The sequence below is a fragment of the Xiphophorus couchianus genome, chromosome 6 (genome assembly GCF_001444195.1).
Source record: "Xiphophorus couchianus chromosome 6, X_couchianus-1.0, whole genome shotgun sequence".
NCBI lineage: Eukaryota > Metazoa > Chordata > Actinopteri > Cyprinodontiformes > Poeciliidae > Xiphophorus > Xiphophorus couchianus.
Genome location: NC_040233.1, coordinates 19,097,928 through 19,125,364, shown reverse-complemented (window position 1 = coordinate 19,125,364; position 27,437 = coordinate 19,097,928). Strand labels below are relative to the sequence as shown.

Below are 27,437 nucleotides of genomic sequence, written 5' to 3'. Positions count from 1 at the left end.
AACTTGGTTAAATGTTAAAAAATACCTAATACAGTCTTATTAGAAAAACATAAGTCTACCAGATAGGGCTTTGTAAAAACAAAAAAAAAGGCAGACTGAGGTGCATGTGACTATCTGAGTGACTGTCACATGACAGGTCGTGACGCCGTGTTGTCAGCTGTTAGCGTAGCATAGCACAGAATAGCAGTGAGGAACAGCTGTAAGTAAAGACGCTGGATATTTTTTATTGAATGTGATGTGTTAAGTACACATGTTTTCATACCGTATTGTTGCATTATACGTATAGCATCTATTATTTCTGGCAGTTTGTGGGATGCAGTCGGTGCTAATTTAGCCAAATGGGTTAGCATTCTCGTTTTCTCTGCTGTTCGTCTCTAGCTATAATCAAGCTAACGGTTTTTGTGTCATTGTTAAGGTCAGAATTAAGCCTTTTTACTTGTTCGGAACAAATCCGGTTAAAGTATTTTCTTGCATTACAGTGCTGGAGGCTGAGTATTGTTAAATTGTATCCCAGTTCTCGGTAAAACCTACCACAACTAGTAAATGACATTGTGTTAGCTACGATAGCAAGCTAATGCTAGCAGGCTTCTTCAACTCTGTAAGTTAGATAAATATATAACACTTGATCTGTCATTTATTATTTTCCGCTAGTTATCTGCAGTTTGAATTTGCCAACATATAATCTCTCTGTTTCGTGGAAGAGCTCCATAAATTAGTATATAACCCTCCTACTCAATACTCCAGCTTGTTTTGCTGTACAACCAAAACAAAACACCTAACGTGTTTGACTTAATCTGAACACATAATTTAAATCAGTCCAATTTATGTATCCGACTAAATGAGGGAATAATGTTAATTTTTGGACTTTCAAATGTATGACCACAAGTAGCGGGGGGAATTTTATTTTGATGCATTTCATAAGTAGAATTTCTTTTCTGTATATATGTAGCATATTATGTTTTTTTATGTACCTTTTAATCAAATTCTGTATGTCAGAGTTTTTTAACTTTAAATTTTGCTTATCAACGTTTCTGTTCAAGAAGCACCTGCTTAATAAAACATGTGTCGGATAGAATAGCAATTAATCACTGCTCTTGGTGGGAACATATTACTCCTGTTCAAATTCTGAGAATATCTTCTGCTGTCGTTAAGTGTGTGATTTTCAGTCTTTCATACTATGGTGTTATAAGTAATTATTTTCTTCTCAGGTTGTGTTTTTATCCAGACATACTCTGTAAAGACTTCAGGACAAAATGGATATCCGTGGCGCTGTGGACGCTGCTGTCCCTACCAACATCATAGCTGCAAAGGCAGCTGAGGTTCGGGCCAATCTGGTCAACTGGCAGTCTTATCTTCAGTAAGTTAGCTCTACTTAACCCATTAGTCCTAATTCAAATTAGTCAATACTTATAATGCACAATTTAATGTGGTCCAATTTATTTTTAAATTGTTATGTGCAAGAAACAGCTGGTTAGTAAAAACATATGTCAAGAAGAAGAGCAATTAATTTCAACTCTTGGTGACAACATATTAATAAGAAATAAATGTCTTCACACATAAATGACCTGTTTCCATATTGTACAGGCATATATTTACATTTTCAATATAGTAAATGTCTAACAGCCTTGTTGCTGGCTGGATTGTGCAAGGTTAGCTGTTCTTCTGTTGATGGACAAGCACAACATTTGTACAAATTATTCTAAATTCTTGATTTTAATAGAGTGATACTTGCATAAAGTCTAGTTCTAAGCTCATAAATTTTCAGCTTTTGTAAGTACTCTCTGCAAATGCATCACATACTTGAGTTTAGAAACTAAATGTAATTGGTAGATATCTATTTGTGACACCATTGTTGTGGTGTCACAAATGTACTTATTTAGGTAGTTAACATTTACGTTTGTATAAGGTTTTCATGTGGTCTGTTTGATATTAGTTTTGTACTTGTCATCAGTCCTATTATATAAGCAGTATTTCTCATTTCTTTGCTCCAAAATCTCTTTTTGCAGTCTTTCTGTGATTAGTTGTTAATGTTTGGTGAGATTTGTTGTAATTTCATCGTCTAACAGTAGCTCTTCAGCTGTTCCTCAAATGTGATTCATTGTCTTGAGTTATACTTCCTGTTTTAACTCTAACCTTTCAGTTTAACAGCTCTGATTTATTTGACCCACAGTATTATTTCTAAGTCAATAAACCATTGATTAACATTTCAGCTTCAATTACATGACCGATTCAATTGTTGTTTTGCTGTATCTACATACCATTTCACACCTAGCTTTGTTTTTGTCTCAATATGGCCTCATTTTATGTACATGGTCATTTCTGTTGCTCAAGCAGCCTCTGTCATTTTCAACTAGCTTGCTTGTGAAAAGTCAGTCACAGAGGATGTGTCAATGACAGGCATCCATGCTGTAAAACTGCCTCAAAAATAAATCACAGGTTTTTGTTTTCTCCCTGCAGATGTTACTCTTGTTCAGATATTACATGTCTAACGCAATCTGAAAACATTATTGTAGCCCTGCTCTCAAAAATTGCCATTATTGTTAATTTGTGTTGCTTGTAGGAGTCAGATGATCTCTACAGAGGACTGTGAGTTCATCAAGAAATTTGAAAAGGCCAACTCTGAAGAGAAACAAGTCATTTTGACCAAAGAGGGACACCAGGTAAACAGTTTATGTACATTGCAGTGTACTTCTCATTTTATAAGGGTCATTCTGTGTCTCTAGTTTATTCAAAATCTGCCAGAAGACACTTGGCTGATTTGTTGCACATGTGTTTACAGCCTAAACTTTAACTCAGTCCTTCATACATTATAAACTTTTCTAGAACTGTCTGTTTTTGGTAGCATTGCAAAGTTGTAATGCCTTACAAAAGTCTCAAACTGAGTCCTTTGAAAAGCTGTAATTTGGAGATACCCATTTCAATTTTTCATTTTGTGCACACACTGACTCTCCCTCCCTCTGAATTCCCACTATTGTGTTGCTCCACAAATTATCTTGATTTTTACTGTTATTACCTTGTTTCTGGCCTCTATTCAAAGGTGTTTGTTAATTACAAATGAAAGCAAGACAAGACTGTTCATTAAAAAACAACAACAGCAAAAAAAACAACCCACATGGTTTGGTTTGTTTCTTCCCATTTTCAGTGTGCAAAGACATTTCTGAACCTGATGGCCCACATCTCCAAGGAGCAGACAGTCCAATACATCTTGACTCTGATTGATGACACTCTGCAGGTAAACAAATACAACCTCACACTTTTGGACATGTACCATTTTATTTTGTGAACAAAGTTAAGTTTAGAAGGTTTTTCAAGGTACTTGCACAAAAAAAGTTATTTTTGCTGATTTTCACATTCTATAATTTAATTACCCTTTTAAAATAAATTATTTTACAAATAAAATGTTTTACTGCCATGATTCTGATATTGTGGTTTCTCCCATGCAGTCAGTTTGATATACATCGACACATTTACAGTCCAAGTACTAATCCAAGATTTTACTTCAACTGTTTTTAGGAGAACCACCAGAGAGTGAACATCTTCTTTGACTATGCCAAAAAGACGAAAAACACAGCCTGGTCCTACTTCCTTCCAATGCTCAATCGTCAGGATCTGTTTACTGTCCACATGGTAAGTTAGAGATGCACCAAGTTTTTAAGTTTTCTTTTAGGTTGTGATTCCAAATTTTTGACTTACTTTTTTTCTAAAAACTATGTCACAAAAACAAGAATAATCATGCTGTTGAGAGGTAGCTGTTAAAAGTTCCTCCAGAAAATGAAATAATTTGAAGATTACCCCAATTAACGTATCAAAGAAAAAGTTAGATTTTTATCAAACTTAAAAGATGTTCTTCACAATATATGTTGTTAATTGATGTATTTATAGACATAAAATTTAGAGAGTACTTATTTTTGTTGGATTAGTGGAATAGAAAAAAAACTAAGTTTTTAAATTTTTTTATTTGACCTCACCATTCAGAATCAATCAATTGAAAAGATTCTAGAACTGCATATCAATTGCCATCGGATTATCAGCATTATTGCAGACACAAAGCATGACTTCGATGCAATATTTGACTTGCTACCTTTTCATTCACGCTCTGCTTGCCACTTATATATTTGGCAAGTCAGGGCATTTTCACACTTATAGCCAGTTTACTTTGGTCCCAATCAGTTGGTTAGCTTGTTAACTTGTAACTTTTTCCACAGGTTTGGTTTCTTTTTACACAAAGAATATTCCAAGCAACCCAAAGTTACACTACAAGCCACTCATGAAGATTAAAAAAGAATAAGGAGTCATTAAATCACGATTTAATTGTAACTGATGTCAACAGTTTTAATGTTCGGCTTTCAGATATATGTTTTCCTGATACTTTCCTGTACATTTTCCTGATGTACAGCCCTGAGTGATTCTGATCTCTGAGCTGTTGGTCGGTACATTTAATATATACACAAACCTAAGCAGGTACCTTGAAGTTGGTAAATGTCTGTCATTAAGAAAAGTGCTGTCCTTTATTCTGGATAAAACATGCAACATTAAAACAACACATTAATTAAGTTAAAGTCAAAATGGGTTTCTGGTTGGGTTATTTTGTATCATATTACAAATTGATAATGTACTGGTATTGATTCTCGTGTTTAAAGAAGAAAGTGTAAGTGCTGTAGTTAGGTAAGGTGCCAATGAAAAGGTTCTGGCTTAAAATCAGCAGTGAACTGGAAGATTGTAGTCCAGGGTATTATGGGAGTATTTCTGTCTTGTACAAGACTGCTTCACACATCAACAAAAAATTATTAAAATGTACTTTAATTGAGAAAATTCCCAAAACATGGAGCATTTCATTTTGCAGCATATGAAAGCTGCAAAGCATTAAAGCAGTCACAGCGCCCATTACCAACTTCTGTCTGCAGTATGAAATAAATAAAAGGGCATGTTGGTATCAAAACCTTGATGAAGGAGTGTCTCTACAGATGGTGGTGACCTCGTCTATTGATTCATGTATTTGGGTGTAGTGTGTAAATCTCAAAGAGTGTGTGGTAAAGTTTGGCAAAAGATAACAGCAATAGACTTGATCGAAGGATAGGAAGCTGGCAGAGGAAAAATCTTTTATAACAGCCATGTTACCTTCACACAAACACACACGCATCTAGTTGAACAATGGTGCATACCCTGTTTCTTGTGATTCACTTTTTCAAGTAGCAGCAACCTTTGTCAGCAGGACAGCTTGAAATAATTGTTCAGAAATAACTTAAGAAAAGAAACAAAATAAGGTATAAAAAGTAAAATATGCAATCTGTAAAAACCTTACAACTTTCTCTATTTCCAGGGTCCTCTGCTTAATAGTAAATAAAATATTATGTATAAAATTGTCCAAATTTTAACCTGCTTCTTGGTTGTTTTTTTAATGGTTTTTATAACATGATGGTTTGCTTTGTTCCCATTTTTAAGCTAAATATTGCTTTTATTTCCAGCAATAGATAATTTGGAAATCTGTAAATAAAAATAAGAAATACATGATATATTCTATCCGTAAGACAGGACAGCCTAAAACAGATTGGTTAGTAATCATCATTTAGCTCTGCAGGGATCGTACAGCATTTGGTTGATTGTCCTATAGTAGATAATGATTTCTTGTTAACTCACTCTGTCTCTGCTGGATGTTCCCCTTGGCTAGGCAAATGCTTGAGCATAGTATTTTGTTTTAATTAGTCATTGAATGTAGTCTGATTAGTATTTCCGGCCTTCAGACTTTTTTCTTTTTTTTTGCAGGGCTCATTATGCATCAACAGTTAGTTCAAGACTATACAAATCCACATGTCAAATTCTGGTAAACCATAATTTATTGAAAAATAGTAAATTTTAGTTTCTATTTTTAGATGGATTCAGAATTGTTGTGGCCAAATAAAATTAATCCAGATAGACCCTTGCCTTAAGTCTCAGTAATAAATTCTTCAACAAGGAATATTATTGTCAGCGTTGATTGGTAGCTCTTTGGAGAATGAATACTTGTTGCCAACCAATTTCTTGATGCGTCTCTATTTTGATTGTGTGAATTGTGAACTTTTCATCGTCTTGCGTATCACAGTAAATTTCTTAATGTTCTTCACTTATAAAACTCTTTCCTTTCTGTTCTCCTATAGCATGGCTCCACCCATTGGACATGCTTATTTTTCTACCTGAACTCTGTGAAATGGTGTTTATTCATTAGGTTGGGATACGAGGTATCTATAGCTTGCCCTTACAACTTAACCACAATGTTGTGATTTTTAGGAAAGGAAACAAAATGATTAAGAGTCATCACTGTGTACCAAATGGTAAAAGAAGGCTGACATTTTCACCTCCAACTTGGTGTACTGCATCACATTTTTCACATCCTGTCACTTTAACAGATGCTTCTGTTACTAATCTTAGAAATTCATCAATAATTCCTCACAAAACAGCCTCCTTTTTTCCTGAAAAGCAAGCAATTAAGGTAATGACCTGCCTGCCACTCCTTTTCAATTCAAGAATGACCATCTAATGGCAGACATAGCACTATGACACGACACACACTGTCTAATTACGAAGAGCAGCCAGATGGTATCCAGCAGGTGGGCAAAATGTGACCTCAGATCTGTGACAGAGCACTTTAGCCAATCTAAGTGTCATGCTGAGTCTTGCTTTTAAATTTCAACCTTGTTTCTATACAGCCTCCCTTTGACAAAAAGGAAATTGGAGAGTTGTTTTTTTTTTCCTTCCTGTCTCATCTTGGGCCACAGTCAAGTGTTACCATGATGGAGTTTTGAGACATGAGGCTCAGTGAGTCCTGCCTTAGATGGAGTTTCTACCATAATCTTGTTTTAGAACAGTTTTGTTGAAAAGCCTTTTAAAAGAAAACTTGTATTAACACTGTGTGCACCCAGACGTTGGCTTGCTTATCTTTTTAATGTATATGCCTGTGGAATTTCAATTAGAGATGCTTTATAGAAGACTTTATCTTGTTGTGTGTTGAAACTCTCATAAGGTCACTCTTATCATGCTGTTTCTTTGAAAACACAGCAATGAACACAAAATTACTTTATTTCCTAGTGGCATTCTTAAGTCTCACTATGGTTCTATTTACTTCATTTTAACTAATAACATTCATTCAATGTGGAGATTGTTGAAAAGTATTAATTCACCCTTGAACATTTTCACATCTTAGGTTACAACCACAAACCTAAACTTGATATTTTGGGATGTATTTTAAAAGATCAATAAAAAGTTGTTTTTAAATGAAAATTTGAAAGAAATTGTTTTTTTACTAATACATTTCGGAAACATTTGGCATCCATTTGTAGCCATCTTTTAAACACCATTTGCTGCAACTTTCTGTCTTTTGTTAAATGTCTCTACCAGCTCTGCACCTGTACAGACTGAAACTTTTTGTCTATTTCTTTTTGAAAAAGTGCTAGAAACAGTGATTTTATTTTTGTTTTTGTTTGAACTATTAATTAAGTTTTAAAAATAAATTTACAATCTAATTTACAGTTTGCGTTTACTTGACTGGACTATACTACTGTATGAATATGCTTTGATTAGGATTGCCATTATCTTTGTCTTTTCCTCCAGGATTGCCCTCCAATTTCTCTCAATCAATAGTCGTTTTTGCTATTGACTATTGATTGATAGTCAATTAATAGTCAGCACAGATGGGGGACGTCTTCCCCATCTGTGCTGAAAAAAACATCCACCAAGAACAATGCTTCTTCCACCATGTTTTACTGCGGGGATGAGGGTTTTGAAAATGTCAATCTTGTGGAAAACTGCAAACATGACTACTGATGGTTTTCTTAGAATGTCAAATAAATATGGTAGTCGTCTTGTCAACAGATTTTCATGAACAGTGCTCTCTCAGAAATTCAAAGCTCTTGTTATTGTTTTATAAGTTACTGTTTAAGGGTATCGGTTAAAGGGGATGAATACAAATTCACAACACTTTTCTGAGTACATTTTTTAAAATAGATTTTTAATCTCTATGCATTGTTTTTTTCAGTTCATGTTTTGATTCATTTTACAAAAATCATGGTGTAGATGTTGAAATAATAGTTGATGTAAACTACTATCCTCCATCTTAGGCTGCAAGGATCATCGCTAAGCTGGCTGCCTGGGGGCGAGATCTGATGGAGGGAAGTGATCTGAACTACTACTTTAACTGGATTAAAAGCCAACTCAGTTCACAGGTATGCAACTCAAATATGATATGATTTAAAAAGAAATTTAGAGATTGTTTCATCTTAGAAACAAATGTCATAAGTAGAAACTAAACGTTAAGCTGATTTTTTTGTGAAATATTTCTTATTTCTCTTTGTGTTTCAGATTCACAGCATAGTGTATGCATTTTGCTAAGTGTTGCAATTAAAAACATGATTCCTGCTATTATCTGGAGGCTGACTGTTGTTGTGATGGTCCACTTTTTGGATCATCGTGTGACATTATGAATGAAAAAAATCTTATGTTCCTGATTAGAATTGAAATTGATTTAGCTGTCTTTGAAAATGATTTGTTTTCTTTTATTTCCTAACAACAAATTGTTCATTTCTCAGATATAAGCTAGTGAGCCTGTAGGCTTAGTTTCTTCCTTCTCATAAAGAGTTTCAATTTATCCCCCTTCCTAATTAGTTTACTGACTGTAGGCATTTCTAATTCTTCTCACTATTCATTTCTTCTTCATTTTGTCCTGTGATTTGAATTTAAAGTAAAACCGTTATCTAAATTAATTGAATGTATTCATTCATATTTGATTTCAGCAGACTCATTATTCTTGAAGATGGGCTAATGACTGCATATTAAACACTTGCATTACCTTGGCAGATATCTGCATTAAAATTAGGATTTTTAAACTAATTTTGCTTCTTGAAATTGCATTTGATTTTTTTTTTTTCAACAGGCACAAAAGGAACCATTGAGCTTCTACTGTTCCTGACTTTCATCTTTGGTCATGCACATATTGTGTGGTTCTTTTGCCTCACAATATTTTTTAAAAATTTTATTTTAGTTTTGTCTATTGTTTTCTATCTTTTATTAGAATCTACACGGTTCAGGTCCAGAAACAGGCACAGGAGCAGGAACAATTTCCCCCAGTGAAGTGAGTATGAGCAAAGTGCATCTCCAGTCAACTCAGCACCCGGAGAGAAAAGGACAAACATCTGGGTTTGAAGCTGGCATACGTTAGCTGCTGCTGGACTTCCACATCTATTCTCTCCCTTTCTCTTTTCTCACCCATCATGTTGTTGCACTCCAGTTTTTCATTACCAGCTTTAGATGGGTGGAGACATGAGCAATATTAGAGCGACGCCTCCATTTTAGACAGCATGGTGTTTGCTGCCACAGGTTGATCTTTAAAGTCCAAATGAAAAATGCATGCCAGAAGCCAATTCCGCTCTAATGTTGAAGGCGCATGACAGACAGCTTTCTCTGAATATTAGACTAACAAGAGGAAATTGAAGTAACATTTGCACAGACGTGGCATCCCACCATTTCTTATCCCATACTTTTTCAAGCATATTGCAGTTATTCTGAGAAGTGTGCTCAGAAATGTGCCCACGCAAGCTATCTAATAACTTATCATTTCCTTCCCCTCTGCATTTTCAACCAGGTAACGTCTGCTCCTCTGCTATTCTGTCTTCATTGCTGCCTGAACCTCTTGCTGGACTTTTGCTTTTATTCTACCTCTTTCAATTAACTGATTAATGTGATCTAATTTTTTCCTCAGCTTCCTGCACTCTAATATTTCTTTACATTTTGCTCAGGTCTAATTGGACCCTTTTTGTCCACTTTTGCTCTGTATCGTAACTCTACTGTGATATGTTTAGTTTTTTAGCATGTGTTGGTATTATTGACTGCATGTGCACTGCCTCTGTCTTGATACGTGACAATAATGCAAGGTTGAAGTTGCCTTCTTCTGTGCTTTCTGCTTATGAACCATTTGATGTTTGGAATTGCACTTAAATGTGTAACAATTTGTTCAGTCCCCTGACTATGCAGCTCTAACTCTTTTCCATGCTTGATTTTGGATTTGCCTTTGTATTTTGCAGAGTTCTCAGTATGTTCAGTGTGTGGCTGGCTGTCTTCAGCTGATGCTGAGAGTCAATGAATACAGGTTTGCCTGGGTCGAAGCTGATGGAGTCAACTGGTGAGAAATAATTCATTTAAGTTGCAGCACTTTATTTACCATTTATACAAAATATTATAAATAACTTGGAGGTCATGTAAAGTTTGATTTTGAGCTACTTTGTTTTTTGTTTGCATTTTTGTACTCTACTTTTGATTAGGATAAGAATTTTCACATTTAATTATTGTAACAAATGTTAGAAATTGTTACTTTAATGATTGATTCCCAGCACATGATTTATGAATATACACAGTCCCAGTGTGGCATAGTTGTACAGCTCATCTTATAGAACTAGACATATTGTTTTGATTTGGAGTGATGTCGAGCTCCAGTCCTTTAAACTAGATTTAGTTTGGTTTTTTTTTAAGTCTAATTTAAGCATGAGTAAAGCATGTAAAGTGCCAACACATTTCATATAATTTAATTTGATTAAAACAGTTTACTTTAAATTGTATGAAAGAGAAGAGGGAATAAAATGTGTTTTACTTATAATTAGATTAATTCAGTCACATTCTGAATTCCTAATTAAATTAACTCTGTCTATATTCAGTCTTCAGTTCTTCTCGTCGGTTCATATTTTTCCATCCAAGAACATTAGTAGACAAATAATAACAGGCTGCTAAATTAACTTGCATCCTGTTCAGTTTGTGGTTTTGTTCACATTATTTTTCCTTATTATTGGGTATTATAACACTGAAAACCGCATCACACTATTCATACTAGTCAACAATTATACCTACCAATTCTTGAATAAAAAATACAGTATTACATTTATTTATTTTTTTTTTTTTGCAGAATACTAGAATCTTTTGGGTAAAGCGTTGAAGCTGTCTCTTTTCCTGGGTGAGAGGTAGTGTGCAGCGACAAGTGGGGCAGGAGGAGTGCTACTTTACAACACTGTTCAAACAGTTAGAAGAAACTCTGATTACTATAAACTTTAATAGTTGTACTGTATAAACTGTATGATGGATAATTTTGCTGTTTTAAATATTTGCTACTACTTTAAATCTTTGCTACTTTCATATCTGAAACTGACCCATACTTGGTAAGTAAGTACACACACTGTGTGCTTTGACTTAATTTGATTACTGACAGTTTTGCATCAGTATTTATTTAAGATTAAAGTGGTTCTACACACTTTGGAAAAGTGTGGAAAATGTAGAGAATTGATTTAAATACTTTCCAGGTTTGAACTAGAACAGAAAAATAAAACAGAATATGGAAAAATATCTGTATTTCTAAACTTTAATTTCTGTCCTTGTGGTGGAAGATCAATTAGTCCCTCTGTCCATCCATCCACAATATTTGTTTTATTCTTTTTGAGTTCCATATTTAAATCTGACTACTGTAGAATTGTCCGTAAATTTAAAAGTTGCCCTGGAAATGGGTTGGGGATCTTGAGATTTACAGTCTTTAAAGTGAAACCATCAGATTTCACTTTAAAACCTGATGACTTTAAAGGTACATCAGATTATAAAAATGTGAGATTATTACATTTTTAAGTGATAATATCACTTAAAAACACGGCACTCTCAATGGAATACTGAGCCCCTCCACTTTAGAATATGTTAAAGCAACATATTCTTTAGAATATGTTAAAGCAACATATTCTAAATTCACACCTGAGCTAATGATGATGTTTTTCAGTAAATGTGACTCTCTGCTTGTGGTGTGTACACATGTTTTAAACCAGGTGATTAAACCAGTCTTAACTTGTGGTTCAAGATTATGTTCTAATGAAATGATCAATGATTCTCAGCATCTTCAAACTGGCTCCATGCTCTGTTCCTAGAAGTGGGCTGTAAATCCAGCCTCACCACACAATTTGTGTGCTAATTGTTGCACATCGATAAGGTCCACATCTCTGCACTTAACAGTCATTTCTGCAAATGTACAAGTTGTTTAGTTGTGAGCATCAGTACTGTACAGAGCATTTTAATCAACTTGTCCATTATTTGAAGACTGTCTGAATATTTTATTCTGAGCTATCATCAGAGATAATGGATGTGCAACATGTAGGTACACAGCTGTGAAAGCCAGGCTGAGTAAACAGGCATTAGATAAAAAAGTGAGTCCTCTTCTCATACTTTGTGCTTTATTTACTTGTTTTATATTTTACTTAATTATATACATTTTTTTCTGTTGCAGCATCACAGCAGTGCTTAGCAACAAGTGTGGCTTCCAGCTTCAGTACCAGATGATCTTCTGTATATGGCTGCTGGCTTTCAGTCCGCAACTTTGTGAACAGTTGAGGCGCTACAACGTAGTTCCCGCCCTGTCTGACATCCTTCAGGAGTCTGTGAAGGAGAAGGTCACTCGAATCATTCTGGCTGCCTTCAGGGTCAGTGGTGAATTTTTCACTGTTTTTGTGTCCCTGTACATGTTCCTATTTCTAGGAAGAAGACTTAAAATCAAAGATTACTGCTTACCTGTTCCCATGATTGTGATTTTATTTTGCTTTGCCATTTATATTTGACAAAAATTAGAACATTTGTTGCTTTAATGTTTTCTTTTATTTTATTGTATTCACTCATTAGTTTCAGATTTATTTTCTGCTCTAGTCAGCAGTTTTCAAGGTAAACCCTATCCTTCCTGCTCAGATGAGATGAGTTACACTTTCATCTTAAGTGACACATTTTTCTTATTGTAGTTGGAATGAATTTTAAGTAGAAATAAATACTTGCTTTAAGTGTATCATGTGCAGGGAAAGTCACTTCTAAGTGGATAAAATTGCTCAGTAATAACATTTTTCAAATGGTGATAAATTACAAAGATGAGCTGAAAAATTACCTGACCCAGTGTAGCAAAATGAAAACTAGTGGTATAAATCCACTGGGAGACAAGCCTGGTTTATTTCATCTTTTGAAAGTAAAGTGCAACTGACAGTCCACTAAACATGATCAGTGTTTTCAAGAGAATAACTTATTCAGAATTCACTTTGAGTAAATTGTAAGGAGGGAAGTAGGATTTTAAGAAGAAAAAGCTTCAGCGGTATCTCAACTTTGTCCAACATCAGACAGACTGAGTGACCTTGGTCCAAGTACAATGGTGAGATAAATGGCACTGATTACATGTTTGAAACATGAGCCACGAACAAGCTGATTTTTAAACCCTGATTTACTGGAAAGTACTCCGCATTTTAGGCCTCTCCTTCAAACTGCCGTTGCTGTAATGTTTCAGTCATTTTCATCTGTGACAGATATGTGTCTGTTTATGTTAAACTGTATTTCCTTCATTTGTTTTTTGACTAAATGAAATTAATTTAGCACCAAGGGTTGAATGGAATAAAATACTCTGTGAGAGAGTAGGTTTCAATACAAAATTTCTACAAAATCTAGAAAAATATCAGGTTTGGTTTCAATATAGCAATGATCTGGATTAATGTGGATAAAGAATATAGAGTACAGAAGGTATGTTTTGTCTCATTGTCCATTTAAGATGTCCATCTGTTGTCCATCTCCTTTTAGTTTTTGTTTTAATTAATCTTACCCAGAACTCTTTCAGTATTTAAAGTAGAGAAAAAAATGACAAAAAAGTTAAGTATTTAATGATCCCTCTGTCAGAGGAAAGGGTTTCTTCCTTCAGGCATTCTTAAAAGTTTCTTGTAGAGTTAGAATGCTTGTTACAACTAATTAAAAGAAGTGAGTGGCAAGTGGTCATGGGAGAAGAGACTCGTCTTAAGTGGGTTTCCCCTGAGCCGCCCAACTTCCTTTCCACTGTTTCCTTCTAAGAAGCTACACAATTTCTCTGTTTAGCAACAATTAAGAAGTTTATTTGTTGAAACTCAAGGTCTCTCAAAGTATCACTGCAAATTTTCTGTAAACATGCAGAACATTCATTTTTTTTATTCGAATGGAATCTTTTAAAGAATAATCAGCAGTATTTTGCATGTTTGTGTTTTCCCAAATGTCCTTATTATGCAAATGATTCTGCTCTCCATATGGGACGAGCCAAGGGACTTAAATTATCTTCACCATCTGGACGTCCTTGAAAACATCACCAAACGTTGTACTACAAAGTCAGTGCAGCTTTCTCTCCCAGTCAGACTATGTGAGAACAAGTTTATTTAAATTTAAGTGCATTATTTTTTGTTTTCTGTAAGGTGCATTTGTCCAAAACAAAAACAATTCCATTTTTTAAACACAATAGACAAGAAGTAAGAAATGGCAATTTTATTGGTAGGTTAAAAAACATTTTTTTAAATAACAGTATACCAAGTTCGCTACCTGCCTGATGGAATATAACTTGTTTAATGTCTGTATTTCAAGTTAAGAAAATTCTTCTTCTTTTATTTTGCAGAAAATGTTACAAATTTTACTTTCTCCGTTTTATAGATTTCTTTTCATATTTTTCTAATTATTTTCTTGAGAATAATTTTATAAATTTCTTTAACATCGTTTCTTATTAGTGGTTAACTCTGTTTTATTCCTTTCCCACACAATCTTAATACTGCACATTAAATGCTGGTTTAAGACATGCATATCCATTATATGTTGATTTAACATTGAAAGACAGTACATGCATAAAATCTTTATTACTGAATTTTTACTCTACGTCTGACATACGGTTTTCCTAAATCAACTTAAAATTTCTCTAGAGGAAATATCCATGCAGAAGGTTTGTCTGTTTTTGTGCTAAATGACGTTAGAATCAGTAATACAATAGAAAAACTATGTGCCTTGATTTTTTTTTTTTTTTTTTTTTTTACCCCTCCAGGGGGTCTTTTGTGGGCTCTGGTGTCCCTTTTACGAAAGTAGGCTGACAGGAATGGGGAAGGAGAGGAGGGAAGACATGCGGCAAATGTCGCCGGGTCCGGGAGTCGAACCAGAGACGGCCGCGTCGAGGACTCAAGGCCTCCAAATATGGGTCGCGCCAACCCCTACGCTATCACGGCACGCCCGTGCCTTGATTTATGATTGTACATGTATTTGTCACATGCACAGTTACACACAGCACAGTGAAATGTATTGGTACCTGCAGCCAAAGAAAAAAAGACAGGAAAGAAACAAAATAAGAGAAAGCAGAGTTTTCACACAGCAAATGATATGTATTTAAAAAGATAAAAACTAAAATTACTATATACTAGAAAGGTTTTGGAGCAGGTACGACGGCAGCTGACCTTGCCAGCGTCGTTTTCTCAGACATCTGCATATATGGGATGACTCTTAATAACTGTTTTTGTACTATGCATATGAGAATAAAGGCAATGCTGGAATCTAAGATGCTTAATTTACAGTTTGCTAAATACTCCAAACTATAAATGCACTGATCAGACTCTGATTAGCTGCCAATAATAATTTTAGCTGATTTCTCTTTAAGAATGAACAAAATTCAAAATAGTTTGTACACAGATCTGATCTCTGATCATGTACAGTAGTTGGCATTTAAAAAAAATCTTGTATCAGTGATTGGCATGATAAGAGCAGTGGGTATTATTACTTGTAAATTAATAAAAAATATCTTCATAGCAGGTACATCTGGTGTGGCGTTCTTCTGGCAGACCAGATGTAGCTTCTGGCAGTTCTTGCGTTTCTTTTTTGTGTATCTGCTTTGTCTTCTGAAACTCCCAGTCGGTCGTGGCAGATGGCCGCTTGTACTGAACCGGGTTCTGCTGGAGGTTTCTTCCTGTAAACTGGAGTTTTTCCTTTCTCCTGTTGCTGCATGTTCACTCAGTATGAAACAAGGCAGTAAATTAATACTTATTTTTTGTAAATTACTCTGAGATGACTTGCCGGAAATTGACACTTTAGAAATAAACTGAATTGAAATAAACATCGGCCTGTTTATTACAATTTCAACATTTTGAAATCCAGTCTGTTACGTTATTTACATACTGGATTATTACTTTTTTTAAAAAATAAAGCATTAAACAAATGGTCATAATATGTTAATATTACATTTGATTGGGTCCCACAAAACAGATCTTTAAGTTATCAGTTCTCAACGTTTTAACAGACAGAGATAATCCATACCTGACAAACTTCTGAATAGATCTTTTGCTTGCATTGTTGTTGACAGAATCTGCTGGAGAAGTCTGCGGAGAGGGAGACTCGTCAGGAATACGCTTTGGCCATGATTCAGTGCAAGGTACTGAAGCAGCTGGAAAATCTTGAGCAGCAGAAGTACGACGATGAGGACATAACCGACGACATTAAGTTCCTGCTTGAGAGGCTGGGAGAGAGCGTCCAGGATCTTAGGTACTCAGTGGACACAGTTTCATGAAAAGAAGGCAATCAGTTGAATTACTTCTCCAATGTAAAAAATCCAAAGATGTTTTTTAAGAGTCATCTACAATTACAATTGTGGATGACGCCTATCTTAACCGAATTATGGACATTATATTATTCAACACTATAAAGACTGAACACTTTAATAACTGTGAATACTGAAGTGATAACATGCTTAGATGATCTCTGTCTGCCATTGCACCTCTTCAGATCTAATGGGGTTTAATAAAAGCACCTTTTGTGTTTCACAAAGTAAAAACAAAAAAGGTAATTCACAGACTTTCTTTCCTTGTTGTTTTATAACAATGTTCTTTGTCTTGTGTGTGGTTTTTTAAATTTTTTTATTGAAAGCTCCTTTGATGAGTACAGCTCTGAGCTCAAATCCGGCCGCCTGGAATGGAGTCCTGTTCACAAGTCGGAGAAATTCTGGCGTGAGAACGCTGTCCGCCTGAATGAGAAGAACTACGAGCTTCTCAAGTAAGAGAAGCCCTTACTACTATGACTAGAAAAGGAATTTTATCCTTGGCCTGAAACTTTATTCATTGTCATTTTTGAAACTGCAGTAAGAGTGAAACTGCTTAAAGTGCAGACTGTTCAGTCACCTAAGGACTGAAAATATTATTTAATGTGGTGCAAAAAATAGTTTTTTTGAAGCATGCAAAAAACCTCATTTTTAAGATGGGTAATAAAATCTCATGTTATCCTACAAAATTTCAAAAGTGCCGAATACGTTTTATACAAATTATTTTGTTTGAACCATCTCAGTTATTGCTACCAAGATCACCATAAATTAGACTTCCTCTAACTACAATCCTCATTTTCAGCAAAACAGGAGATGCTTTTTTTAGCTTTTAATAATTGAGGTTCTTGTATTCTTTTTATTATTATTTGGGTACCCACAAAGAGGGGGAAATTAAACTTTTGTATCCTTTAAAATTGCAGACTTAATTGCCTTTTGAATCAGTTGAAGATCAGAAGATTCTTGTTTGAAATGATTCTTTCATGTTGGCTACTACACAGAAATCTAGGTTTAATTAAAAGTAAATTCTATTCTATCTTATCAAATTAATTATCTGGATGTGAAAGGCCAATTCATCATTTTTGTACAAAATATTCAGGATAACAGAATTAATTATTCTCATTTTGTGATAAAATAATCAGCTTGTGATCTTGAAGTAATACCAACAAAATACTGCGTTCTGCTCAACAGTGATGCAGTCGTTCTGTTAGTAACAGATATAAAGAACTGCATATATATTCTGCATTTGTTGTGCATTCACTCGAGGTATAACTGAAGTAAACTTTGTGCTTTTGGTATACTTTACTGAATTGTTTAACCTTTGCGAAGCACTGACACTTTATATTAAAAGCAATACTTGAAGCTTTGTATAGCATTGGTGACCTGACTTCTAGACATCCAGGCTAAAATCAGTGAGTTGAAAATAACTGAGTGGCCAAAATATCATTTTTTCTGTCTCTTTCTGTCTTCTTTTTGTACATAAAAATATTTTTATTCCATCAAGTCTTGAAATCTCATCAATTAATTTACCATGCACTGCTTTATTATTATAGTATGGTTTCTTTAAATCTTTATTTTTACCAAAGTTTGGTTAGAAAAAGAAATTTCAATAGTAGTCAAAACCAAAGCCAAAAAATATAATTGAGAAAACTACGCTTAACTTTGCTTCTTGGTTTTTGTCCACCTGCATTCACACTGTTAATAACAAACACTAACCTAATATAAAAGCCAGCAGCTGGGTGTTAAATATCTCAGGCGGAGCAACCGCTAGAATTGGATTGGTCTGACTTCTTAAAAATATTTCTAATCAAAAAAAAAACAACTGACAATGTTAGGTTGAAAACCGTAATTGAAAAGTAAGTTGACACCCTTGTGCTGCGGTAACAGGTTTGAACACGTTCCTCCAGTCTTAAACACCTGTGCTCTGTGGAAAAGTATTTTGCTCAACCCTCTTCTCCTAAAAAAAACACTTGTAGGTGTGCCAGAGTCCTAATTCAAAACATTTAACCGACAAGTTGTTCTTTGTTGACACCTGTCTCTGGTAATACTTTTAACACCAGCATCTTGTTTGTCAAGTTTGTGTGTCTGTGTGAGGACTTGGGCCACCAGAGATAAAACAGAATCAATCTGTGGTTGTTTTCCTTGTTATTTCAGTCACACAGCCCAATGCTCTTATTGACATTTAGTAAAAATTCTAATCTGCTCATCTTTCCCATCATTGCCCTCTCTGCAATCAGCCCAGACATCAGATTAAATTGCCTTTCTTTTTTCCTTGTGTGTTTTTCTTGACTATCACAAGTATTTCTCTTGGTTTAAGCTTTAGGGAACCTTGGAGTGTTATAGTAGCTGTATGGGTTAGGAGTGCCTCTGTTTTAAAGTGACATTAGCTTTTGAGTTCATGCGTGTCTGATTTTGACAAAATCCTGTATAAAATAACAATCCTCACATGGTGAAAAAATGTTTATATCGGAGTTTCTCTTTTTGTGTCTCATTCTCAAAAGGATCTTGACGCGTCTGCTGGAAGTCTCTGATGATCCTCAAGTTATAGCCGTGGCCGCTCACGATATCGGAGAGTACGTGCGACATTATCCACGTGGTAAACGGTAAGAAATTTAGCAATTCAAGCAACTCATATTAATAGGACAGGTCTATTAATTTTAAGCTGATAGGCAGCGGTACAGATGGAAACTCCTTTTACATGGATGTCCTTGTTTCTCTCTGGTTAGATCATGTACTTTATTGTGAGAAGCATCATGCAGCACTGTTTTTTTCTTTTCATAAGCATTATGTCCTTTCACAAGGCCACTGACCCATAAGATACACAGAAAATTTCAGCTGGACTGGATTAGATTACATGATGGATCACTGAATGACCTGAAACATGAAAATAGCGGGCATGTTGTTTTTATAAAGGCTCTCTCCCATTATCTCCCATCTCAGGGTGATTGAGCAGCTGGGTGGAAAACAGCTGGTGATGAATCACATGCACCATGAGGACCAACTAGTCCGTTACAACGCCCTGTTGGCTGTGCAGAAACTGATGGTGCATAACTGGTATGAACAAATCCATCAGTACATTGGTTTACAAATGCTTTTTTTTTTTAGTTTGACGTTGATCGCTAACCTCAGTGAACCCTCAGATGTTATCTGAAGCAAACCTTCTGATGGTGAAGAGCCCATCAGCTACAATCTGCATACAAATGACCGAAGCCCTGATCTCACTCTCATAAATGATTTCACCTACGCAGCTTGATTAGACATTTGCTTAGGTTGAAGGTCGGTGGTGTGTCTGACATGATGTAAGGTCGTTGGAGATCTCTGCCGAGGAGAATCAGGAGGTCCAAAAAAAATTAACACAAATTTAAGTAATGGCTGTCGCTCCCTGTTCAGACCTGAGAAACATTTCATCAATTTTTCAAAGCATTAGGTCTGAGTCATCATGTTCCTTTTTAAATAAGAGTGTTGGAGTATTTATTCAAAGTATTTTGTGACTTTTCTTTAAAAACATCTGTGGAAGATGGTTTCAGTCAATATGTTTAAAACCACATTTAACAGTGAGAATGGTCAAAAGTAAATGTGTAAGTGTTTTGTCTACCTGAAAAAGAAAGCTGTCTGACAAAAGCAGAACACATACTTGTGAAATTTTGACCTCATACTTTTTAAATGCTTTCTTCACAGAAAAATCAGTTGATAAATCATGATTTCTTTTTTTCAGATTTCTGATCTCTAGTTATGCTTCAACCAATGATGGACAATTCCAATTTTGCTTTAAGAACTATAAAATGAGATTTAATTGTGTTGGAAACATTTTTTAGCCTCTCTGATATTCACAGTCAATTTTGTATGGCAGCAACAGAGGCAATGTCACATTGACAGAACAGTTGCTTTAGGACAAGGTTTAATTTTAATTTTGTGGGCTGTTTGTAGCCACTAAAATTATTTTGTGTGGTCACCAAATTTGGCAATCATCTATAACAACAAAAATCAGTCCACCCTTCCCCCCACTACAATATTTGCCAACCTTATGACTTTTTCTTAATAACACAACCCTTTTTTAATGATTTAGATGTACAATGATTTGTAGATGCCTTTTTACCTCAACAATACTGTTCATCTAACAAAAACATAGCATGTGTATTTTTTTATTGAGCAGACAAAAAAGTAAAAAAAATGGGGCAGGTTTAATAAAAAACAAAAAGAAGTTATTAATACAAAAATAAATATATATATTTTTTGGCCCTCAAGCACTTTTGTGCATGTGGCAAAATGTTTTAGCATTTTCCAGGATAGATGGGTTGAAACCTCAAAAACAGAGCAACTTTGTTCAACCTCACACAATTTCTTTACATGTTATACAATTTCCGTTTAATTCGCTTCATGGTAATCTTTGAGGCCTATTTTTGTTGCAATAACTTCTTCCCATGAGACGTTTTTGTGTGTCACCTTGTAGTGATTTGTACAACAAATATGAAACCTGTTTCCCTTTCATGCCTTTCCTTATTTACATCAATACTATTTGTGTTATTAAAAAATTCTGCCACTCCCAAAAATGCCAATATAATGGAAAACTATATGGAAACCCTCTTAAGGTCATTTAGTATTTTTTTTTTTTTAAACTGAATAGTTAACTCTACAAAGACAATAGATTTGATAACAGGGAAAGCATTCAAAAGGAATTAAAAAAAAACTTTACATGACATCTTCAAAAATTGTTTAAACCTAAAGGAAAGATGTAATTTGCCAAGAAGTGACAAGATATAAGAAGAAGATGAAAATAGTTTGAAGAGAAAAAAAAACATAACATCTTAGACCACAATGCCAAAGTTTTGCATTTTGATCTGAGATGAGATTTTCCCTTCGGAGATACTCTGTTACATTAAATTTACATTTCCTTCTTATGAAATATCTTGTAGAATGTTTCGATCAAAGGTCAACTAATACTGAAATATTTAGGATCACAAAATCCCAGTTATAGAATGTGTTTTATATTTGTTGGTTTGCTCCATCCCCAAACTTGTCTGTCACAACACACTGTCATGTTTCTTTTTAAGGTCAAATGAATCAGCACAAATGTTTGCTCCAGCTCTCTGCTGTCATAAATCTTAGCTGTTGATCACCTGTCCAGATTTGTCACCAACTCCATTCCAAACTCTTTGTGATTTATTTTGCTTCTGCTGCACCACCTCTCCCTTTGTATTTTTATTTTCAAAACGCTCACTCACTGCCCGCTGCACTGCTCGAAAACAAGAAGGCGAGGGAAATGTTTTTTGTGTGTGTGTATTTGTGTGGATCTGTTATCTAAAACACAGTCCTTTGAGCTTCTCTTTTTGCAGCTTACCCATCTAAGTCATGTCCCCTGCAAATAATGTAATCACAGAAATGTGGGTAGAAATTTATAAGCAGGGGCATAAAAGGCTTTCTGTCTTGTTTTGGTTACAGAGAGGAAAGAAAAACGGATTTTTATAATCGAGGCTTTGGATCAAAGGAAGATGTGCTTTCCACCTTATAACTACTATCCTACACACCAAAACAACTAGATATCTATATATATTTGACTTGCACTTTATCTGTAATTACATCTTTCTAACAGAAAGAGATAAGTGTTATTAGATTGGTCTTTATATGTGCGCGATTTTGAATTTCTTGCATTGCTTAAAATCGTTATGATCATGTTTGTACATATTGAACCTCGTGTCTGGCTCTTTAGTCATATTTGATTTGTTTTCCTTCTCTAGTAAATGAAACAGGGCAGTTATGCAAAGATGATGGCAATTTTAATTTTAAATGAAGAAAAAAGTTCAAAACAGTAGCCGCTGTTTGTGCACACCGAGTCTGGTTTGAAAACTCATGTAAAATTCAGCACAGTCCCTCATACCATGGAAAAGTTAATTACATTGCCTATGAAAATGGACATTTTGTTGCACAGAGCTTATTTCTTTTTGTCGCTTTTTGAAAGCGGCAGCGTCGTATCGCATCCGACGACTTTCATCCGTTCTTTTACGTCGACTTCTTAATGAGATATTACTCACCCACGCCTTCCCCTTGTGAGAGCTATTGAAAGGCTGACATACTGTGCTGACGCAGTAGTACAGCGATTTTTGTGTTCTAATGCGTTTGAGACAACAATAACAAAGGAAAGTTACTCATGCTCACTGTTTTGCTGTTAAGCTTCCTGTTTTTATTTATATTTGTAGGGACCTGTAAAGTCAGAGAGGTGTGTCACATCTCAAAGTTCTCATCAAATGATCTGCTGCCTACACTGATTGACTCAATGAAAACAGAAATGTATGAGGAAGTCGTCAGGGGGAGGTTAATTTCTTTTTTCATTATCATTATTTTGTAAATAGCAAAGTTTCATTGAACCACGGTGTCGAGAGATTTTCAAAGCGCCTTACCTCAGTCGCTTTCACCTCGAGTGGGTTGCCTCATTGTTTCCATGAGGAGTTCTTCACGTCCTTACTTATCTGAGCCTCTTGCTGTCATGACAACAGTGAATATGTGCATGGTTATCTCCGTGGCCTTTTACACCGCTTTGAAAAGTTGCTTTCTTTAATGTATGTCCCGAATTTGAAAGAATGTCATTTTAGCCTATCGGCTCTGTTTTGAACTGTTGTGAAGCCTGAAAGCTATTGACAGCCTCTCCGTCCTTGTCCTCAGCTGCCCTCCACCTTGTGTTAGTAATTAGACCGAAGTGCAAAGTTTTGTGGTGATATGTGTTGCATGTATTAGGGAGGCAGACAGTGAAAGAAATGCAGGAAGTCTAAATTAACCTTCGTTCTGGGTTTTAAGGATGCATGCGTTTAAAGTTAATCTCCCATTTTACAGTCTAGACAAGAATATGCAGGCGATGTCAAAAATGGTAGATGAAGGTTGCCAAGTAAAGTGAAAAACTTCTGTAAATGACAGAGTTTGCATCTGTTTTTCATAATTGGACCAATAAATTAAGAACATATGCAGCTTCCAGAAAAATTAGCTTTCAGACTCTTCTGTGTAAAATATTTGGTATTTCAAGCATGACACTCTCTTAATCTGCAACATATTTAATCAGATGGATAAACCTTTTATTCCCACATTTTATAGAAGCTAAAGGTGGGGACATTGTGTGTTGATCAATAGCAATTAAAATTGTTATATAATTTTAACTACATGTACATACAGTATGTTCTCAATATCAAGTAATGCTACTTTTACACAAAAAATTACATCTTTATTGAAGGAGTTTTAAAAGTGCTCAATTTATCAACTATTATTACCGGATAGCTGATAAATAAAGCTTTTTTATTATATAGTTCTACTTTCCCCCATAATCCTAGTTTAAATAGATTGTTACATATACAAACAGACCATTTATCTGGGACGTTTCTGAGCCTTAATCTCAAATATAGAAACAGTTATTCAAATGTTTGTGACATTGATGCCAAATAATTTAAATGGAGTTGAAATATTTGCTAGTTATCAGCCCATTAGGAGTTGTTTCGCAGTCAGCTGCACTCGATAAGCTGCATCCTTTCAAGCAAGTTGATAAAAATATTTATCTGGTACGTTTTCATTAGCTGGTTCAGAGCAAATCCACCAGACTGCGAAGTTTATCAAAACAAAGAGGCAAGGACTGAATCTATCGCTAAAGTTGTGAATAAAAACAGTTTTTTAAAGAAGTGTGGGTTAAATCTTCTCCTCTATGAGTTCTGAGGCTTATGGGGCGGTTAAATTTTATATGAAAAAAGCCCAGGGTTTTTGGTTTTGGAAAATAGTCTTTTTCTGATAAATAAAATTATTATTGGGAAAACTACAGTTTTTACTTGCTTAAGGTTATCTTAAAATATTAAAATGTTCTTGATAAGGCAGAAACCGTTAATTATTACAAGAAGGCTAACAAAAAATTGCTATTGCTATTATTAATCCCTTATTTGTACAGGAAAATCTCTAGAAACTCGTCTCATTTAAAAGGGAGACCTGTCAACAACAAATTACATAAAAACAATAACAATACAATCTAAAAATCAATACCATACATTATCAACAGAATAATTGAAGAATAAGCGAAGAGTTTTCACTGACATTTTTTCAGATACTTTTATTAAGTCTGTAGAAGTCTGCAAATTAATGTACGCATATTAAAATATATGAAAGGCCTCATTCACCCTTTCATCTAAACATGCGTGACATTTTTGTATGTTTCTCCTTCTTGAATCATTTCACAGTGCTGCATCTGCTAAAGCATACATCTGAATGCACCTCATCTTCATGAATCATTCTAATATCCCAGTTATTTCCATCTTCCTTTATTAATGCACTCAGTGCTCAGTAAACAAACGCCTGCTTATTGTTCGTTAGCTTCAACAGTCTCTAAAACACAAGCCTCCGACGGGAGATTTGAGCTCTGGAAAGAAATGTAGATTTTCAAGTTTACAGGAAACACTTTTTTCATTACCTACATCCAACTTAGTGAAGTGTCTAACTTTGTCATAATTACTCATCCTTTTAATTGGGTTGTGTAAGACGGCAGGACTTAAAATAAACAGCATTTTAGAGGAAGTACAAGACAAAAACACTAAAACACACTTTGTTTCTGTCAGAAAAGATTTAGCTGTTTACCGAGATGGCTCCATACTGCACTCAGTGATTCATATTTGATGTAATTATAGGAAAGTACCATTCAGTAAAAATAGAAATTTACTTCCTTTGAAAATTCAACAAGAGCTGCTACTCTGTAGAGAAAGATTGAGTAATTATAGTGTGAGTGGGGCATTTTATTTTTTTTTTCTGAAGAGAAAGTACTCCCTACTATTAGACGTTCTGGACAGCCTTTATTAGACTCTTGTAAGACCCTTGATGTTTCTGGTTCTAATAAGGTGAGTGTCATGATCTGAAGTGTTTCTGCCAAGGAGATGCCTGAGAAAAAGCTATGACCTTTCAATATACTGTCATTATATCTGAGCTGTGCACAACGTCTGGGTCCAAATAAGAGGGAGAAGCTCCACTGAAACCTGCTGTCTTATTAAGGAATAATAAGTGCCGTAATTCCACCGAGGTAGTGAAGAGATTAAAAATGAAATGCGCTTAAATCAAGCAATAGTTGGACATTATTACTCTCTTATCAGTGGCTGTAGAGCTCATTAATCACAATGCAAAAAAAAAAGCAAAATGATGACAGGAATTTTGACTGGAAATCTGTGTTTCTGGACAGCAGATTATTAGACGAAGACCTGAAGAGTGTTCAGTTAATTGTTTTCCCTATGACTTCGCCACCCCTGAGGGTTTTATGTTTATTGCCAGAGAAAGAATGTTTATAATAATCCTATATAAAAAATAAATTGAAAGCAATTAAAACTTGAAAGGATAATTTAAAATTTAATGTGGATGATAGAAATTAGTGGCTTGGACTGCAAATAATATCAGTATTTTCAGATGGAAATGACTGTCCATCACACACACACATCAAACAGTCATTTTTTAAAAATTAAAATATTATTAAAATGTTCATTCATTTTTATTAACTCAATTCACTAAGTAAAACACATTATTCAGATTAAACTGCACACAGACTTTGTTTAAGCCTCTATTTCTGTTAATTATGATGATTTTCCACTTGTAGATAATAAAAAACACAGCATTTAAGATTGACTCAATACCTCACACTAATAAAGATACGGAAAACATACAGAAATGTAGGCGTAATAAAGACGGTTTAATATCTTCCTAAAGATTATTTAGGAAGATATCATAAACTATTGTAGACAAATGGCGCAATTTACTTTTTACTGTTTTTGTGTAATGTCGAACAGTCTGTGTGTAGTTCAAACCATATTTATGTAATGTTAATTGATATAAAATAACGTTGTACAGTCATGGTAAAAAGGTATCACTAAAACATTTTGTTTCCTGCATTTATCAGGACATTGTTTTTTTTGGGCACAGCTTATTTTTCACAAACGTTTCCCTTTTGTCTTTGTGGTCTTAATAAATGGCATGGTGGGATGTAGACTTTGAGATTTCATGCACTTAGCGTTCGATATCGAGTACAACTGAGTGTCTGGAAAAGATCAGATAATTTCTGGTTTTTCTGTGTGAAAACCCAAAATTTGATAGAGAATGGAGGCTGATTTTACCAAAGATCACTTTTCATATTTACATAAACACTTTGTACAATTATGAAGCAACATGCCGGTTGACTCATCAAAACCACTTACGTTTTACTGTTTTCTACAAAAAGTAACAGTTATACTGCAATTTTCTGCTCTGATTGGAGGAGAACGATTTATAATAATTAACTGTTTTTTTTTACAGGGAGTATCTTGGCAGACAGCTGCAGTCCTCTGACCAACAGCAGGCTCCGGCTGTGGCAGCCCGGAGCTGAACTCTTCATCTGCATTCGTGTTTGTGTGTTGTTGCGTGGATGAGTTTAGAACTGCGCTGTAATCCGCTTTCCTGTAATAAATGAGTTAAAAGCTCCACCTTTGTGCTTCCCTCGTCTGGCCGCGCCTCACGTGATCCTCCATGTGAACTGATTTCGCTGTTTGATGTTGTGACCTCAGCTTAGTGATGTGTGGTGACTGTCTGTGATGTACAAAACTGCAAGATATTTAAGTCTGACTTGTAAAACATTCGATGAATTCCAATAAAGACGTTTACTTGATTTAGATGTGTTGAAACTTTGTGTTTAAAGTCATGAAACATATTTAATATATAGGAGAGACATAAATGTGTTTGGAAACTTATCTGTGAAGGCTGATCATAAGCTATGTTTAAAACTCAAACAAGATTTTTTTGTCAAATTTGCAACCCTTAAAGTTGGTTTAAAATAACAGAGTAGTCTAAAACAGCTTACACATTAAATGTGCCATTTCCAATTAATTTTCACCAGCAAAAGTAACTCAACATAAACTTATTTTGAATACATACATGTGTATTTAATATACTGGCAGAATTAACTAGTGGTCATGACTCTTATACAACTATCAAGTCTTTTGCTTCCAAACTGTTGATCAAAAAACTGACTTTGACGGGTCCCTTTGATTTTTGGTCCAACACCTCTCACTGTCTGACTTTCTCAAATAAAATGAGA

At 34.8% G+C, this 27,437-nt stretch overlaps 1 protein-coding gene across 2 annotated transcripts; it reads left to right on the top strand.

The window, feature by feature from the left end:
* Positions 1–62: 62 nt before the first annotated feature.
* atp6v1h (ATPase H+ transporting V1 subunit H) lies at positions 63–27,012 on the top strand. 2 transcript variants are annotated; one of them, XM_028021069.1, is made up of 14 exons: positions 63–199; positions 1,209–1,357; positions 2,561–2,660; positions 3,143–3,232; positions 3,514–3,627; positions 8,091–8,195; positions 9,041–9,100; positions 10,050–10,147; positions 12,275–12,467; positions 16,145–16,323; positions 16,705–16,830; positions 18,874–18,975; positions 19,313–19,426; positions 26,660–27,012. In XM_028021069.1, the coding sequence occupies exons 2-14, from the start codon at positions 1,254–1,256 to the stop codon at positions 26,727–26,729; spliced, it is 1,455 nt and encodes a 484-aa protein (XP_027876870.1). In that variant the 5' UTR covers positions 63–199; positions 1,209–1,253; the 3' UTR covers positions 26,730–27,012. The 2 variants fall into 2 exon arrangements, with proteins under 2 accessions (XP_027876870.1, XP_027876871.1); XM_028021070.1 differs by lacking the exon at positions 9,041–9,100.
* The last annotated feature ends 425 nt before the right edge of the window (positions 27,013–27,437 follow it).

What these genes read in the sequence shown, in the direction of transcription:
- atp6v1h (XM_028021069.1), top strand. Translation starts at nt 1,254, where the DNA reads ATGGATATCCGTGGCGCTGTGGACGCTGCTGTCCCTACCAACATCATA. An exon ending in AACTGGCAGTCTTATCTTCA is followed by an intron (nt 1,358 to 2,560) that starts GTAAGTTAGCTC and finishes TGTTGCTTGTAG; the next exon opens with GAGTCAGATGATCTCTACAG. An exon ending in CATTATCCACGTGGTAAACG is followed by an intron (nt 18,976 to 19,312) that starts GTAAGAAATTTA and finishes CTCCCATCTCAG; the next exon opens with GGTGATTGAGCAGCTGGGTG.